Source organism: Pezoporus wallicus, unplaced genomic scaffold, assembly GCF_028554395.1.
Source record: "Pezoporus wallicus isolate ANWC-B61680 ecotype Strahan unplaced genomic scaffold, APGP_CSIRO_Pwel_v1 contig_5116, whole genome shotgun sequence".
NCBI classification, from domain to species: Eukaryota; Metazoa; Chordata; class Aves; order Psittaciformes; family Psittacidae; genus Pezoporus; species Pezoporus wallicus.
In genome coordinates this window covers 252,403-269,820 of record NW_026642000.1, presented here as the reverse complement: position 1 = coordinate 269,820, position 17,418 = coordinate 252,403, and the positions used below count along the sequence as shown (strand labels likewise).

Here is a 17,418-nt window from a genome sequence, read left to right as displayed (position 1 = left end):
GAATTTGTTTTTAGGCTGCACGGTAGAAGTTCATGAATCCTGTTACAACTCCAAACTACAACACCCCTCCCCAACAGCCACATTACATCTCATGCTCAAAACTTTGACCAAACGTTTTTATGCTGCTGACCTTAGTTCAGCCTTTTGAAAGGGCAGCACAGTTAAATGACCCTATTTGGCTTCTGGTAGTAAGGCCTCTGCCTACTGCAGCACAACTATCACTCAATCTTGCCTTGGAGCCCTGGTAATGTGAAACCAACACAAAACCAAACGCCTGCCTTTTTCTGTATTTTATCTTTGCCAGGAACTGGAATTACTTGACAAGAAAAAACAGACTTTGAATTATAGCATTCATTCAACTCCTATGGAGCTTGCTATGTAGAAATTGTGTATTTATGTATTTATCTGTAGAGTTTGTTACCCTTTTTTCAGAGAAGAGGCTTGTCTACAAGCTTTTCTAGGGGCTGGTGTACCAAAACTTCAGTGTTGAAAAGATTTTCTTCTAGAAAGTAACCCCAAGAAAGTTCTATGACAGCTTGGTTAAGATTTCTTTTACATGAGGTAAAAGTCTGTTCAATGGTACCAAGAAAAAAAAAAAACAGGGGGCATGGGGGAAAAGAGTGCTTCATCTTCAAAACTATTTTGATACTAAGGGGTCATACTACTGCCTAAAATCAAAGCGTTCATCAGTGTTGAAAACACTTAGCACACATTTACTTTTTTAGTAAGTGGTTTCATCTTCCTTTTCCTAAAGTAATCAAGTACATCCTTACTTAAGGAGGAATGAATTCTCCTTTCTTATATTCAGCTGGTATCACATCAAACAGGAAACTGACATATCAAATTCAGATAATGTTTGAGGAATAAAAATCTTATTTTGCTTATGTTTACAAAGACCACCTCCCTCCACTGGGTTTCAATCTATTTGTAGTACACCAGAATCCCACTGATGATTAGGTCTCCTTCATTTATTATATAGCATGGATGTAAAGGTGCTGCCTTCAAAATTCAAAAAAAAGATGAAGTCCTCTCAAATCACTGAAGTTTTTAAGGGGACACCAGTTTCTATAGCATAATCCTATAGCAGCTTTGAATTATGCCTACCAAATTTTAAAATTAAATTTAAAACCAAGCCCTAAAATGCAACACAAGTTGTTAGTTCTAAAACTAACAGCTTCCTAGATGTTCTCAAAGGGCTATGTAACCTTTTACAGAGAATCCAACATTGCCCCCCCTTCTCCTTAAAAGCTTTACCTCTCTTCTATTTAGAAAACTCACTCACCTCTGCAACACAAGTTGTAGCTGGTTATTTTATCAAAAGCAAACTACTTGAAGACTGACTTAACGAGAAAACCATGATATATTACTTTTCTGTCAGCTTGTTCAGACAGTACAGCTAGTACTAACCACAAGCACAGGATGACAATGCTGAAAGAGATGCAAGTATTTCAGTCATGACCTCCACTGACATCCAGCAGTCTTGGCAAGGCAAAAGGTGCAGTTAAGCACCACTTTCAAGAGTGTCCACTGTACTTGATCAACAGTCTTAACACTGATTCAGCCTGATGAGTTCCTTTGGTGTTTAAAAATTCAGCCTTTATTTAAATACTGCAACACACCTTTAAGTCTCTATGGATAATAGGAGGTTTCTGTTTATGCATATGCTGCACTGCTCTGCAGGTCTGATAAAAGATCTTCAAAACTGTGTCACAGGAGATAGGACCTTTGGATTCCACTTTCTTTAAGAATTCCACCAGCTGCCCTACAGGAAATGAGAAAAATTCACATAAGCATGCAGAGAACACCACAAATTCTGAAAGCCTGGCACAAATAGGCAAATACTTTTCTCATCAAGGAAGACTTACAGCCTTGAGCTGTGAATATTAGATGGATATTCTGAAAATTGTAAATCCACACTGACTGCAGTGCCCAAAGGAAATAGTGCTCTAAGGAACTATTCCTCCTCTTCCTTCCTCCAGCCAGTCTTAAAGAACTTAATACTAACCCCATATTTAAGATGAGGTTGAACTATAGTCTCAACATGCTCCTTATCCCATAAGTGACAAGGCTGAACTCCAGCTCCACTAACTATGCTACCCTTACAAGGCTTTCAAAGCTTCTGAACTGTGATGCAACCTGTGCAAACAGCTGTCAAAAGCAACATGTACTGCTGGGGAAAAAAAAAAGTTTACCTTTACACAGCTCTGTAAGCAGAAGAAATTCTCCTTGCCCTGTGTCCGATTCTTCTTTTCCTATTGAAGCAGCAGAGCAGAACTGGACAATGTTGGGATGCCCTGAAAGCTTTTTCTGGAGGTAACACGTTCAAGGAAGACTGCCAAGTTTACTGGTACAATTGTATACAGCAGTTCACAGACATCTCATCTGAAATGTTAGCTTAAAACCACAAAAAGCATTATCACTGTAAAAAAGATATCAAGTAGAACAAGGAATCATGCCTCAGCTAAAAAAATAGACTTCAGTGGAAGCCACTGAAGATAATATTATAAAAAGTCAAAATAAAACATTAAAAAAATCCTTGTGATTAAGGCTGAGGAAACTGGACTTCATAACAGACCTAGTTACTTATTTTTGTCTTCCAATAGTGACAGCAAGGCATTAACATATGTACCAGAGAGACCTTTTAATTATTAGCTACTTCTCTAGCTGGCTGATTAAGAAAGGGCAGCTGTCGCAACACCTGTCCTTTCAAAGGAAGTAGTAAGTATATTATGTTTCAATTTTAAGAAATTAAAGTTCAAAACAAATAACAGCTCTGAAAGACCAAGGAACTTATCGTCCCATCATGAGTAATAATTCTCCATACTAAAACCTTTGTCATGTTTCATGGTACCATTTTTGAACTATGTAAAAGAGAATAAAATTTAAGTGATCTCAGTTTCTGCCAGTGGAAGTTACATTGCATTACGCCCATCTGTGCTGCCCCTGGCAGCCATCACTCTGGTCATGTACTGATACTCATGCCTGAGGCAAACACACACTATTTACAAGATGCATTCACCAATTCTAAAAGGAAAAAAGCAAAGATGTCGTAAGTACAGCAAAGCTATAAAAAAAAAAAGACAAGTTGGATGCATCAAATTAGAATGAATCCAAAGTACTAGTTTACATCTTATGCATGTCTTAACAACCTTTTACTCAGAGCCACAGGAATTAGTTTCACAATTGTAACTTGGAAAGGTAGCAACAGTTAACCCTCATTCACGCTGTACATATGCTTTAATGAGCCCAAACTGTGAAAAAACATCTACAGTACATTCAGTTCTTTACTCCTGACAACACAGAGTACCTAGAAAACATATAGCGCTACCACAGTCTGTTATTTGCCAGTATACTTCCAGTGAGTGGTGTTTAGTGTAAGACTTCGCCAAACATTTCAGTAATCATAGAAAAATATTTAAGTAGTTTAAATGAAGTGGTTTTGCATGGTAACTCAAAATGAAGCTGAATACTCAGACTGGAAACGAAACAGCAGCATACAGCTACTCACTGACTCTTGAAACAAACTGAGGGTCTTACAGCAGACGTCAGGGAGCAAATACTGAGTTTACTAAACTCATGGACTGAGATTGCATTATACCTTACCATCTAGCTTCACTGAAGAGGAAGAGGACAGCAACGACCCTGAGAATCATCTGCTTCTGGTTTCTGATGCATGTATTCTACTAAATTAACATTCAGTATTACTTTATAAAGCCAGATGCATCTGAGCAAAAATTTATAAATTTTGAAAGTAAAAGCAAAGTTCTGTGTAGTCAAAAAGGCAATATATCCAGTGCAAGCGAGGGAAGTCTACTTAAGATCTAAGTATCATCTGATTAACCAAAAGGTCTCTTGAACACAGTCACAGGAATGCAAAAAAGCCCATATAAGAACTTCATTTTTTGCTAGGCAAAGTAAATAACAAAGTCTACACAAGCTGTGAAAGTTATCTTCACATATTAAGTTCCTGCAACTTTTGAAGAACTGAACTTGCTGGATGTTGATGCCAGATTCCTGATAAACCAGGACCCAAACCTTCCTCAGAATATTTATCCTTTTAAGTAGTGTATGGCATGGAAAGAACCAAATGTGTAGAGCAGTCCCCTTTCTCAGAAACCTTTGTTATCAGGCAATTAAATCAAAACATTAAAATATGTTCCAGAAAGGGATACCATAAAACAAACTTCCTGAATGATGGCTTTGTTCTTTTCTTCTTCATTAGACAACAACCGCTGCCAGAGAACAGAAAAAACTGAGACGATAGTTATTAAAGCTTACAGAAAACAGTGCATGGATAATTTTTTTTTTTTCACAACACAAAGGATAAGCTACAATCAATCAAAAACCTAAGGAAATGTGATGGGACAGTAAACAAAGTAGGCATATTGTACATTTGGACATATTGCCATGAGCAAAACACACAGTTTTCCAGCTACCTGTACTGTTCAGGCTTAGCAATAGCTGAGCAGTTGTAACCTTCAACACTCATGAACTAACTGCTCTGACAGTTTTCTGTTGTATAAAACACTGAAGTCTGTTGGCTACAGCACTGTGCACTGACAAGTAAAAACTCATTTTCTGCCTCAAATCTCTAAACAACCTTCAACCTATACCAGCCACAACTTGTCCGAATTATGTAACCCAACATTTTCAATAGTACCTGAGTAATCAGTAGCAAAATTAAGCATTACTATTACCAACATAGCTTGGATTTAGAGCCACCACTTGACTAGAATCAATCTGAGCATTTGCTACAAAAGTACCAGTTTAATAAAACAGAGGAAGTACAGTAATGGTTCACCTTTTAGCTGTAATTTTTTTTAATGGGGCTACTTCTTGATAAGATTTTGAACACACATACTGTATGCGTTTGGCCATGTTTTGTTAGTGCAAGATGTGATACAAAAAAGGAAAAAAGAGTAATTACTGTTGGCAATCTTACCTCTCTACTTCTCTTACTACTACCCTTTTTCGCTTTTCCTCCAAGGTAAGAAGTCTTTGTACGGATACAGTCACAGAACATCCCTACCCCAAAAATGAAGTAATTTTATGGTGAACACAATGACTTCCCTTTGTCCTTTCCACAATACTTCAGTTTTTCAGCTGTTACATGGTTATTATAAGCCTTCAAAAACACGAATCCAGGGGTGTTTCAGAAATGCCAGACTGAATATCTGATCAATGAGTCAAAGTTCAGACCATTATTTTTAATACTGATGAAGCTTACTCGGGAAGTACAAAGGAAGGCTAGCCAGTGAGCCAAATCTCCTGCTGATGAGTGAAACTATTAATATACCCCATTTCAGGCAATTAGGAAAGATTTTTTCACCCAAAATGCTTATGCAGGGTCATGAATTTCTAGACCAAATGAAGACAAACAGCAGCAGTACCCAACAAAGCAGCTCAAATCTCTGGTAGAAAACACAGGGTCCTAACAGGTACAGCGTGCTACAAACACCACTATCATTCTGAATTTTTCCAAATTACCTGTTTATGCTACGCATCAAAGGTTAACTACCATGCTAAAGCATCAAGTAAAAAGACAGAATTTATAAACCTGAAGGACATTTTACCTTTAAAGCATAATCTTTGCCACTTCCAAGATCTTGAGCTTCATAGACAAAAGCAAAGCCACCTACAAGAAGAAGGGACATTAAGTAAGCTTTAATTTCAACATTCAAGTAAATCATTCCTTTTAGTCTAACAGAGCTATCACATGAATTTAGATATCCTCTGAATGTAAGAATACGTGTTTTTCAGTGACTTGCCAAGAGCATGGGTAACCTACATTAAAGAGCTAAAATATTTTCTTATTTCTTTTATACATGCTAGAAGCACAGCAAATTTGTTACTTTCATGCATTTTTTAGTCTACATATGCAGTTTTCCTATGATGTATTTCTTTTCTTTTTACTACAGGTCCTTATAATACCAAGATTCAGTTCTGCAAATACTACCTAATTATTTTAATTAAACAACTATTTGGTTTTGCACTATTAAGCTTCTTATAAGAATAGCAATAACCAAGAGAAATAAAATATTTAATATACACTTCCTCATACTTTTTGGGTAATTGCCATGCTTCAGGCTTCATATTAAAAGCTGAAAGAGATTTCAAGCATTGAAGCAAATGCTTTGAATAAGGGAAGTTACTGTTACTAAATTGCTGTCTGTAACTCCATACAGCATTATTCTGACCAAAGCAGTTGGAAGGAAAATACTTATTTTATCTAACACTATGAGTTCACTCAAAACACTGTGCAACCTTCTAGAAGGTAAAGATGACTAAGAAAAAGATAAGTCTGACAAGTTTCTTCAATGGCTAATTATGTTAAACTGTCAAAAGAATGTATTTGTTCAGTTCGACTCCGTTTTAAAGATCCTGGTACCACTTTAAATTCTTCCCTGAATGTCATCCTTGTCATTACACCAACAGTGTGTTGCATATTCACTCCATCTGTTGCAGAGTTTCTTTAGTAGATTAACAACCAAAGTGACAAAACTTCAACGATTTGCCTTTCTACTCCTTCAATAACATTCTATTTCCATGGGACTGTAGTGATAGGACAAGGGGTAACAGGTTAAAAACTTAAACAGGGGGAGCTTAGATTGGATATAAGGAGGAAGATCTTTACTGTAAGGGCGGTAAGGCGCTGGAATGGGTTGCCCAAAAAAGTGGAGAATGCTCCATCCATGGCAGCGTTCAAGGCCAGGCTGGACAGAGCCTTGGGCGACATGGTCTAGTGTGAGGCGCCCCTGCCCATAGCAGGGGGTTGGAACTATATAATCTTAGAGTTCTTTCCAACCCCAACCATTGTATGATTCTACAAACTACACTGCAATGTTTCCTCTAGCAGTAACTTGGAGAACAGCATAGAGGATGTCAATGAACTACAAAATTTTACTTGTCAAAAAGGCTATGAGAACAGAATAACTAAAGAATGAACCACAACAGACAAGCAACAAGTTGACAAGGCACTTCTCTTGAAAGATGCAGGATGCAGATCGTTAGTCACTTTAGTACCCAATACCTTCTTTGTGGATAAAGAATATTAACATGAGACTGAAGTGAATACGGTATTTGCTTTGTGCAATTCCATCAAATACAAGGCTTTCCAAGAAGTACTCTCCAAAGTTTTACATGGCAATTGACCATCACAGTGTGCTCCAAGACTCCTGCTACACACCTTGTCACTTTGACAGTAGCATCCACAACATGAAACAAATAAATGACAGACTCCTGGATGTTGCCTTTGCTTTTGGTGTCTAAAAGGGAATAATACACAAAACGAGCAAAACCAAGATCCCAGCTGCAGGGAGGATAAACAGAAGAGTGCAACTAGTGCACCACAGAAGAGCTAGAGTATCAATAAAAATACTGAAGATGAGACAGCAAGGGCTGCAGTTCAATCCACCATACATTACCCATACGTGCATTGTGCTTATCTATTTACTTTGATTCATTCATTCATCAAATTTGGTAATTCCCACAACAGGAAGTTCTCTCAGCTTTTTCAAAGCCCCAGTGCAAGTGTTCTGATCAGCCATTACAATCAGCATTTTGCACACTGATGGGACAGAGACTGGAGACAGAATAAACTCCATGCTTACCACCTGAAGAGAATTTGCTCCTCTCTGAATGAGAACATATGAAAGAAAGACATGGTTCTGGACAGTGCTGACTGTTTATGGATTTCACAGAGCTTGTGAAACAATCAAGATAATCTGCAAGTCATCCTTTTACTGAGGCTGGGTCTGGAAATCCATGGTTTTTGACCTCATTTCCCAGCCAGTTCCCTACTAAAGTCCAGAGGCATGCCCTAGGTTTCAGAGTGTGCTGTCCCAGTGAGTTGCAAGCTCCAACAGCAGTGTACACCAGTCACTGTACCGCAGAGCTACTGCTTCCACGTCTTTGTCCTACACAGATACTACAGACCTTCTAAACAGTAGAAGTACTGCTGGCCCTCCAGAAGAAAGTCTTTACATTCATCTTGGTATATATTTCTTTTCTTTATTCTAGTAACGCTGCAAAAGCTGCATCTTGAAAATATGTGCTTTGATTACAAAATTAAGTGCTTCTCATACACAGAATTACAGCACAGTTAGTTTCCTGGAATGCGCTCAAGAGCAAAATGGTAACAGAAAAACCCCAAATTAGGGAAAAGTTATTCTGCAAGTTCAGCTCCATACACTGCCAAAGGTTCTACCATGGCTGGAATGGGGCAAGTCTACTCTGGACTTCAGGCATACACCCAGATACTACTACAAACATACACTGACTTACACACATGTATGTACTCCAAAAGATAACTATGCTTCATTCAAATGTATCCAAAGCCTTTCTGGATATTTCACTGGTGAAAGCACCTATGCATCATAATTAACTCATCAGATCAATTCTACCCACCATTTTAAGCATATATCTGAGTAACCACCAAGCTGATACAAACTTTTAAGACCTCTAGAAGCATTCATACCTTTCCAACTATTCAAACTGGTCTGACAAATTACAAGCCCTTCCTCCAATATAAGAAATGCTTACAACATAGACCAAGTTGCACATTATCACCAAGTTTAATCTTGTTGACATCCAGCATGAAGCAGTAAAAAGAATATGTTTACCCAACTGAGAACAGATTATTAGACTTCAAAAAACATAAATTTCAAATCTTCATGGAAGTGAACATCATGCAGTCCTCTCAAAACTCAAGACACATTCACAGTTGCCCTGAAATCCTTCCCTCTGTTCACAAATGATCCTGAAATTCAGGTCTAAAACTCAACCACATTTATGAGAACTACAAAAGTTAATTTCTGGATGGAAATGCCTGTGTTTTAACACTCAAATCACAATGTTACAACTACCCCAAGAAGGATTCCAAAGTTTGACTGATTTTTGCTGTACATAAAAGAATCTCATTTCTAACAAGAAAAATAAATTTCACTGCTCTTAATTGCTAGCTAGGAATCTACAGAGATTTCATGTTCAACTATGTATCTACTTCAACATACATACTGGTCTTTGGTCTCAACAGTAACTGAAAATCAGAAACATTCATTTTTACCTAACAATGCAAGTGAGCATTTTCAGCAATGCAAGCCATTTAAAAATGGTAAGTTCTTGCTGTCAGTGGAAGTTAGTACAAGCTCTACTTATGTTAAAGCACTGCTATTTGACTCTTAATGTCAAGTATACCTCACTTATCTGGAAATCCAGTGAAATCTGGATACAAATTGTCCAAATTAAGATTTTCCTGAGGTCAAATTTAAAGCTGACAAGACTCAGTTTTCTTTTCCAACCAAGAGATTTGCATTTTCCCCTCAAGATACACCTAGGCATCACATATCAATTAAGTTCACTGCACTATAAATCAAATTGGATTTAAAACTGTCCATTTTTTTCCCCATCTTCGTTAGTTTTTTCAGCCAAGGAATTTCAGTGAAATGACAGTTTTCCTACTTGTCAGCTAGTGAAGCACCAAAACAGGAACCTCAACCACAATATAAAACTGCTTGCTATTGTAATGCATTGTTTCATAACACCCTAAACCAGTCATGACAAAGGAATGGTGTGGATAACTTCCTGTTTATAGCTACCGATATGACTTATCTGCTGCCCTCCCAAATACTGACCAAATTTGCTTCCAAATCAATTTTGAGTACTTACGTTTCAATTATAACTTGATTAAAAGACGGAAATTCTAGCCTGAACTACAAGTTACAGTGCATCTTAATGAAAGCAAACAGATGTTTTTCTACCAGTGTACAAGCAACATCCTTAATGCTCTGTCACTGTTGCAAGCACTGACTCAAACTTTTTTCCCCGAAGTCCAGTCATCCATTTGTGTCAACTGCAAAGTTATAATAACAAGATAAAGCTGTCTCAAATAGGAAGGATGACTCAAAGGTCTGAATGTTTCTCAGTAAACCCTGAGAAGCAAGGAGGTAGAACACCCTCAGACTTGCAGAGATCACCTGCAAGCAGAAACTGCTATATCCAAAGAAACACTAGCTTTAAAAAAAAAAAAACATCACTGTTCTGCTCCATAGAATCATATAATAGTTAGGGTTGGAAAGGACTTTAATCACAACTTCAGATCACCCAGTTCCAACCCCCTTTCCATGCTTTGTGTTGAAAAACCTCTCTGTATCTACAGCTAAGGCAACATCAACTGGAAAGCTGCTAGGTCACCGTGCTCCTGTTCTTCTTTACTGACTGCCATGTTTTTTTCACACTTCCAAGAAGCCTGCCTTATACAAGGTCTGCAGAGTAACTGTCATCATCCTTTACATCACAGGCTGTTGCAACTTCTTAACTTGATGTGAGCTCTCCTTCTTCTATAGTTACTTCAACCATCTGCCAGCAAATTGAACTATTAGTGTTCACAGAAAGTTGGCTGTTAAGCGTTCATTGTCCCTCTGCTGCCCAGAGTTTTATGAATTATAACCATCAAAAAAATCAGCATTTAATAACAAATTAGAATTGTGCCTAGAAGCTTGGTAAACTAGTATTGCCTGCTCACACTCAAAATACTGAAAAAGCCTGTAAGCCTAAAGCAGCAAGTTTTGATACTTTAATGAGCCATAAGGCTCATTGCCAGAATGCAGCTTATAACAAGTCACCTACATGGCTTCAATTCATGACAGCTTTTTAAAATAGCCTGTAGCCACCTTTCTGACCAAGGAATAATGTAGCTTCCTTTCACTAAAGCTTCATGGTGAAAGTTTTAGACTCCTGTCAGTCTGAAAAAGGCATTTTTTTTCCATGTTTCTCCTCTTCTCTGCTATTTTCATCCACACTTGTTGCTCAAAGGAAGCATAAGAAATCAATACACATGAAGAATGGTTGCTAACTGTGTGCTGCATAGCTTTCTTGTTCCCTGCTTTTCACACAATCATGCACCTCCTTTACTCTTAATTCTTCAGCCTTATATGTAAAACAAGCAACAAAATATTGGAAAGTTAGCAAGTTTGCATAGATAGTTAAGCAAAGAGGAACCGTAAGCAGTTTTTGTTTTGTTTTGTTTTTTTTTAACAGGGATATCATTTTCTTCTAAAAAAAAAAAAAAAAGAAAGAAAAGGTGAAATTTCAGGGAATTCCCTTTCTTATATCTCAATCCTAACTGTCCTTGGCTATTTTCAAATACAGAAAATTAATCCTGACCATTTGGAACATCCTTCTACTGACAGCACAACTAGACAAAGTGGCACATCACAAGCAAGATTCGTCTTATTTGCAAAATACTGTTGTATTGAGAGGAAAATTCTCTATTTAAAAAGAATAAAAGGCTAGTATTAACATTAACTCATATCAAAAAGCCTTGGAGATGATGCAGAAACTGAAAGTCACAGCCCTAACCCCCACAGGAGGAAGAAAAATCCATGTCTATTCTCAAAGTGTGTTTTTTTCTAAATCTAGGAACAGGGGCAAGTAAAACTATGTAGTGAGAAGCAAAAACCCATTATCTGGAATCAAAAACAAGGCTAAATGGACTCAGTGTATTATAAACTTGTAATTTATCTAGAGTCTTAAGTGATCCTTAAACTGCCCAAGTTCCACAGCTTTGTCTAACACCTCTGCACTGTCTGAAAAGCCCCCTTCTGGAATTTCTCTCAGCTATCCCATACCTAAATCAGCACTAAAAAGTCCACATGCTTCATGAGATACAACTATTATTTGAAGAGACCGCAAGCACCCCACAATCATCTACTCATTGGAGTATTAACATGAATAGAGGTATCTCTATCGTATCTCTATCTTCAACTGTTCTCTTCAGGATATCAACTCCCTGATTCTTCTGCAGGAGAACCTCACACACACTGAAACTATAATTTCATCACTCATTCTCAGCTTTTGCTGCATTTTTGTCAGGCCAAAGAGTACCTGGCTAAAGCAGTAACACAAACAATTTTCAAACACATTACAAACAGTATATATGAGCAGGCAGAACATTTCTCAATAGGCTCTAAAAGACAAGTGTTGCTCATTCCATGCCATCACTGCCTTCCACTGACAAGACCCTGAGTTGTTTTATATAAGTTTTTTAAATTGAACGAAGGTAACACTGCCCCATTTCACATAAAAACAAAGACTTAGCCAGTACTTCACAGAACAGCAATTATACCCAAGAATTAAAAAACTATAGCATATTCAGTCTGCAGTTGAATTAGTGGCCAAGAAAGATAAAAACTATAATTTTAAACAGTAATTATAGCATAAAGTTGTTTTCCTGATGCAATTACCTTTATCACAAATATTAAGAAACTGAATAACTCAAATACAAAGTGTTTCAAAACAAGCCATTTAAAGGATTAATAAGGGAATTTTTCTATCTGGTTTATGGCATTTAAAACAGCTTACCAGGACATAAATATTCCAAACTTTTTGAAGATTATTTTTCTGTTAGTATGATCTCTGTTCTAGAAAATTTAAAGCTAAAATACACCTACTGATAGTTTCATATTTACCATTTAACCTACAAAACTCAATAACAGTACTCAAGAAGCAAATTCAAGTCTCTCTTACTGGCAGTTAAGTATTTGTAGGGATGTTACATTACACACTGAGTGGCAGCAGGAACTACTAGTGGAGTTGTCAACTGATTTTTTACACTAAAACCCCCTCAAAATATTACCTGACCTAACTGAATATATAACAGAAAACTTTTAGAAGATCCCTTTATCCTTTCAAAAGGATAGGAGATTGAACAGTATCAGATTTTGTTCCATGGCTCACCATAAAGATTAAGTTCCCTGTTTTCATGGAAGGACCTCTAGAATAGACATTTTCTGGTTTCATATCTTCTATTTTTACTTTATCAACAAGATATATGAAATAATTTACAAACTTTCTGCCACCCATCAACGCAACAGCTGCCTGTTTTTACAAAAAAAAGCCTCAATGGAAACATTCAAAGAATATGATTATATTGAAAGACTGAATAATTTAAGCACATAAGCAGTTCTGTCAATATCTTATTTAGCTTCCAAATCATTCTGCCCTTCATTTATGCTCTAAAAAACAGCAATTTCATTAAAACATTCATTCAGCACAAAGCAAACAGGCTTCTCCAGTTAGCTAACTACCAAAACTAATACAACCATGCAATTTACAATCATTAAAAAAAAAAATCAGCTTCCTTTGTATGTAACTTTGAAACTTGACAGTGCGCATCACAGGACACGGTATTCTCATATCAACTCACCCTCCCATTGGAGTAGCATTACTACACAGAATTGAAGAACAAGTTTCCGTAATTCACTGACCATCTTTGGCACTGGCAGTCTCTCAATGAATACTGACAGCCCAGTGACCAGGTTCTATTCCTTCTACAGTATAGATGAAGATCAGATCAAGAAATTTCCCGTATTTACATGCCCATCATCTTTGAGTGTCACCATTAGCAGGTAAACAAGAATAATGTCTATTAGAAGAGATGCTTTGTTCAACAGAGGCAAAAATGAAAGCCAGCAGCATCTAGCATTTGAAAAACAAATTTGCTAGGTTGTTTGTGCAAATATGCTTTCAGGAGCAAGAAACAAGAAATTTCTGATAGCTACTGTTCAGGCTGGTGTGGTCCCTTGCTCTCCCCATTCTCTCCCAAGGTCAAATATGCAGGCTACGTCAACTGTTGGCTCAGCAAGGACCATCTCAGTCCCACAACCGTCTGGCACAGATTGGTACAAGAATCCTGACACATCTGAACAAGGGGAAAGGATACTCATCAACTGAGGAAGCAAAAAGTTAACAAAAATGCACATCCTGTTCACATTAATAGAAAGGGATCTGACAGAGTACAGTTAAGGCACCCTCACCTAACTGTATAAAAACCAAACAGTAAACGTCTGGAGAACTCTTATCTCATGTACCTGGGCCATGTGTATGCAGACACCCTGGTGAGAGCAGACACCCATGTTGTGATGGAGACACATACAGAATACCCAGACTGGCAAGTGCCTCATGGCCATGCAAGCGTCCTCTGTCATGAAAGACTGTGAGATACTTACATTCACTCACATTTAGTAAGTAGGTATGCAATCAGTGACTATTTTACTTAAATAAAATTGTGTGGCAGTCTGTGCACTTAACCAGAGGACACAGAAGAACCCTAACACCTGAAGCCAGCATAATACTAGATGACCTTTGAAAGTCCCTTCCAACTCAAACTGTTCTATGACTCTGTGATCATATGAAGGGCAAGTAAGGATTAAATGTAAAGGCCCCCACCCATTTCCTCTGAAAATTTCTTAACTGCAGTGAGCTACTGAAATGCCCAAGTACAAAACACCATATTCCAGCAGCACTCAGTCCATCCTGTGACATGCTCAGTCATGCGCTGGGAGGTAGCAAGGAATACTGGAGATCACCTTGACCCTGACCCCCCCCCCCCACCTGTCTCAGGTTCCTCTCACAGCACACCTTTTCAGTCGGCTGGGTCCTACTCCTAGTGTGGCACCTCCACAAAACAAACATGGAAAAACAACTGAATGGTGTTTGCTCACAAAGCCAGTGTCTCAGCTGACAGCATGGCCAAACACATATCTGCACCAACGCAGATGATGAGCACACTACAAAACTGGAAAGAGCTGCACGGTGTGAGAACAACTGAACTTATGCTGCCGTATGATACTGTGTAATGCTAATCCACAGACTGTGTTCACACCAACTGCAAACAAAGCAGACCATATGATCTTACAAAAAAGGCTATCTCTCTGCTTTGGCAGATGACACACAGTTCACCATGGTTTGAAATCTGAATTTTGAAAGTATCACTTCATTTTCTAGTAAGGAATTGGACATGAAAGGACTCATGCCGAAGAAAAAAAGATTCTGTATTTATAAGCATGGAAGGGAATGCTTATAAGCCACAGTTATACAAGCAAGTATCACAAGGTATCAAACAGGTTCAAAGCTCAAAGATAAATTAATTATCAGCAACAAAAATAATATGCTAAAGAAATTAAAATCTGAAGACAGCAGAAGTTCAGACTTCTCTATTTCACATGCATTTTTATATTCATACCCAATATATCCTAAAGCTTGTTTTAGCCAAGATGTGGTCTTTCTAACAAAAGCAGAAAGGCCCAATTTCACTTAGTACACTGAAAGCATCATGAAATAAACTGTAATGCCGAGAAAAAGGTGGAACACCAAGCAGTGGTTACAGATAAATTTGCAAGAATGCTAGACTTAAAGCATGTCCCTGTTTGCTTTAAGTTATCTAACCTGGCGTAATTACCCTGACATTTTAGGAAGCCTGTGTCAGATCCTAGGTAACAGTAAGCTGCTGCCAAAGTAAAGTATAAAATCCTTGTTTCAGAACCAAGAACTAAACAGCAGATACATCTCAAATACAGCTTTCTGCTCTTCTTTTCCTTTGTTGCTCTCTGGAAACTGCTGCAGTTCCTCCTGGCAGGAATGTCAGAGCACCAGCAGCACCAGCCAGTTCATCCAGCATTCACCTTGCAGTCACATCATATTGAGCGCTTACATTTCACTCACAAACTCTGGCTGATTAGTAAAGAAGGTCCAAGTAAAGGCTAATGGCAGAACTGGACTTGACATTTAGTTCCATTTTGAATGCTACTTACTATGTAAAAACTGCCAGGGTTTGTCTAAGATCACATGTCAAAAGTGGTTAAGCAGTGAAGTTACAAATCATTTGTCCTTTAGAAGATTAAACAGCTGTGAAGACCAATGTCCTGTTGTTTTACACAAGCAAAATTTTTCTAAGTTTAACTGATGCAGCTAACCTTGAAGAACCATTTTTATTTCCATGGTGGTCAGTTTAGGGTGGTAATATTTCAACAAAAAAACAATACCCAGAAAAAAAATTCAATAAATCTACTTATTAAACCAGCTACATACAAGGCAATTACAAGAAGCAACTACAAAAAATAACTTTAACACTGAAAAGAAGCTCTGAATAGAAATTTGAGGTACTCTACCTAAATAACTTCAACGACCTGTTCAAAGATAATGAACTATGTAACTGCACTAATATGGACAGTCACATTTTAGCCTTTTAAGACAAGCTTTCAGTGCCTCTTCTGCTTGAAAACAAAGTAATTCTTCTTACCACAAGTGCAAGATCCAAATTTCTACTAATTTCTAAGTAGTTTACACAGACCATAGAACTTATTTTAAAACAGACTAGCAAGCGTGTGCCAAAATACCTACCCAAAAATCCACAGAAACTGAAAACTACCCAGATATTTAACTCCAGGAAAGCCCATACGCAGAATGAGATCAGCCTCTTGACACTGCTGCTTAAAGTTAACATCTCTTCCTGCATTTCACGGTATTCTAAATAACCCTGAGCAGCAGAAGCGAATTTGCATCTTTGGCACGATATGACACATTGTCATTTTAAATATATATATATACATACATATATACGTGCAATCCCGTATTTCCATGAGGTTCTATGTGGACTATGAACTCATATGAGAGTTCTGTTAGGTGGTGAAGCTATTCTCAAACACAAAGCAAGTGAAGAACTCTCCACGCTGAACACTTGCTCTCGATGGGTATTCCTGAAGAGGACTAACAACAGCGGGCACCGCTCCTACACCCGGTCCCGGCGGAACACCCACCGCAGCACTTACGACAGCTCAGCGTGCCCACGGTCCCAGCTAGAGTAGGTACGAGGAGGCAGCCAGCCCGTCAGAGGGGCCGACTGCCGGCGCAGGAGGAAGCGACCAGAGCCGGCCCGGCGGGCTCCCCTTGCAGGGCGCGGCCCGCCAGGGAGGAAGCCCTCCCGGCCAAGAAAGGGCGGACGGGGCGAGCCGGAGGCCCGAAGAGGAGCACAGCTCAGCCCGGCAGCGGGAAAGTCGGGCCCGGCCCGGCCCCGGATGCTCCTGCAGCCGCCGCCACCAGCTCTTACCCTCCGCAATGACCCTCTTGATGCGCAGCTTCATGTCGCCCATCTCCACCGTCTGCCCCACGAAATCGTTCTGGTCGCGGCTGGCAGCCCCGAGGGAGCCGGGGCCCGCCAGGAAGTCCAGGGCGGACTGGAAGAGCGACATGGTCCCGACAGGCGCTGCCCGGCTGAGGGACAGACGCGCGGGCGGCGCAGCGCGGCGGGGCGGGTCCGCCAAGCTACCGACTGCAGCGGCGGAGAGAGGCCGCCTACTCACTCGCTGTTCCCTGCACTGCTGCCTGCTTCCGGGAGAGTTGCGTCATTTATGACCTCATGGGGCCGCTCTTGGTGCCCGCCCCGCCGCCGCAGCCAGCCGGGCCTCCGCCGCCGGCGGGCCCGCCCTCGGGGGAAGCTGTCCGCTGCAGCCCGGGGGCCGGGGAAGGGCGGCCCAGGCCTGCCAGTTTCCTCCCGACGCGCCTTGCGGGCGGGCTGTGCGGCCGGGAGCGGAGCCAGTGGGACAAAGCAGTAGGGCCTGCGCGCGTGGGAGGTGCGTCGTT

The 17,418-nt window shown here is 39.4% G+C and overlaps 1 protein-coding gene across 5 annotated transcripts in view; it reads right to left on the bottom strand.

Annotated features, from left to right (window-relative positions):
• GAK (cyclin G associated kinase) overlaps positions 1-17,115 on the bottom strand; it is a 71,208-nt gene extending 54,093 nt beyond the window's left edge. For all 5 annotated transcript variants that reach the window (XM_057426498.1, XM_057426502.1, XM_057426499.1 and 2 more), the window contains exons 1-5: positions 16,886-17,115; positions 5,574-5,635; positions 4,173-4,232; positions 2,193-2,307; positions 1,620-1,762 (exon numbers count right to left, since the gene is read on the bottom strand). In XM_057426498.1, the coding sequence (XP_057282481.1) occupies positions 1,620-1,762; positions 2,193-2,307; positions 4,173-4,232; positions 5,574-5,635; positions 16,886-17,027 (522 nt within the window). In that variant the 5' untranslated portion in view covers positions 17,028-17,115. The remainder of the gene's footprint in view (positions 1-1,619; positions 1,763-2,192; positions 2,308-4,172; positions 4,233-5,573; positions 5,636-16,885) is intronic.
• Between the last annotated feature and the right edge of the window lie 303 nt (positions 17,116-17,418).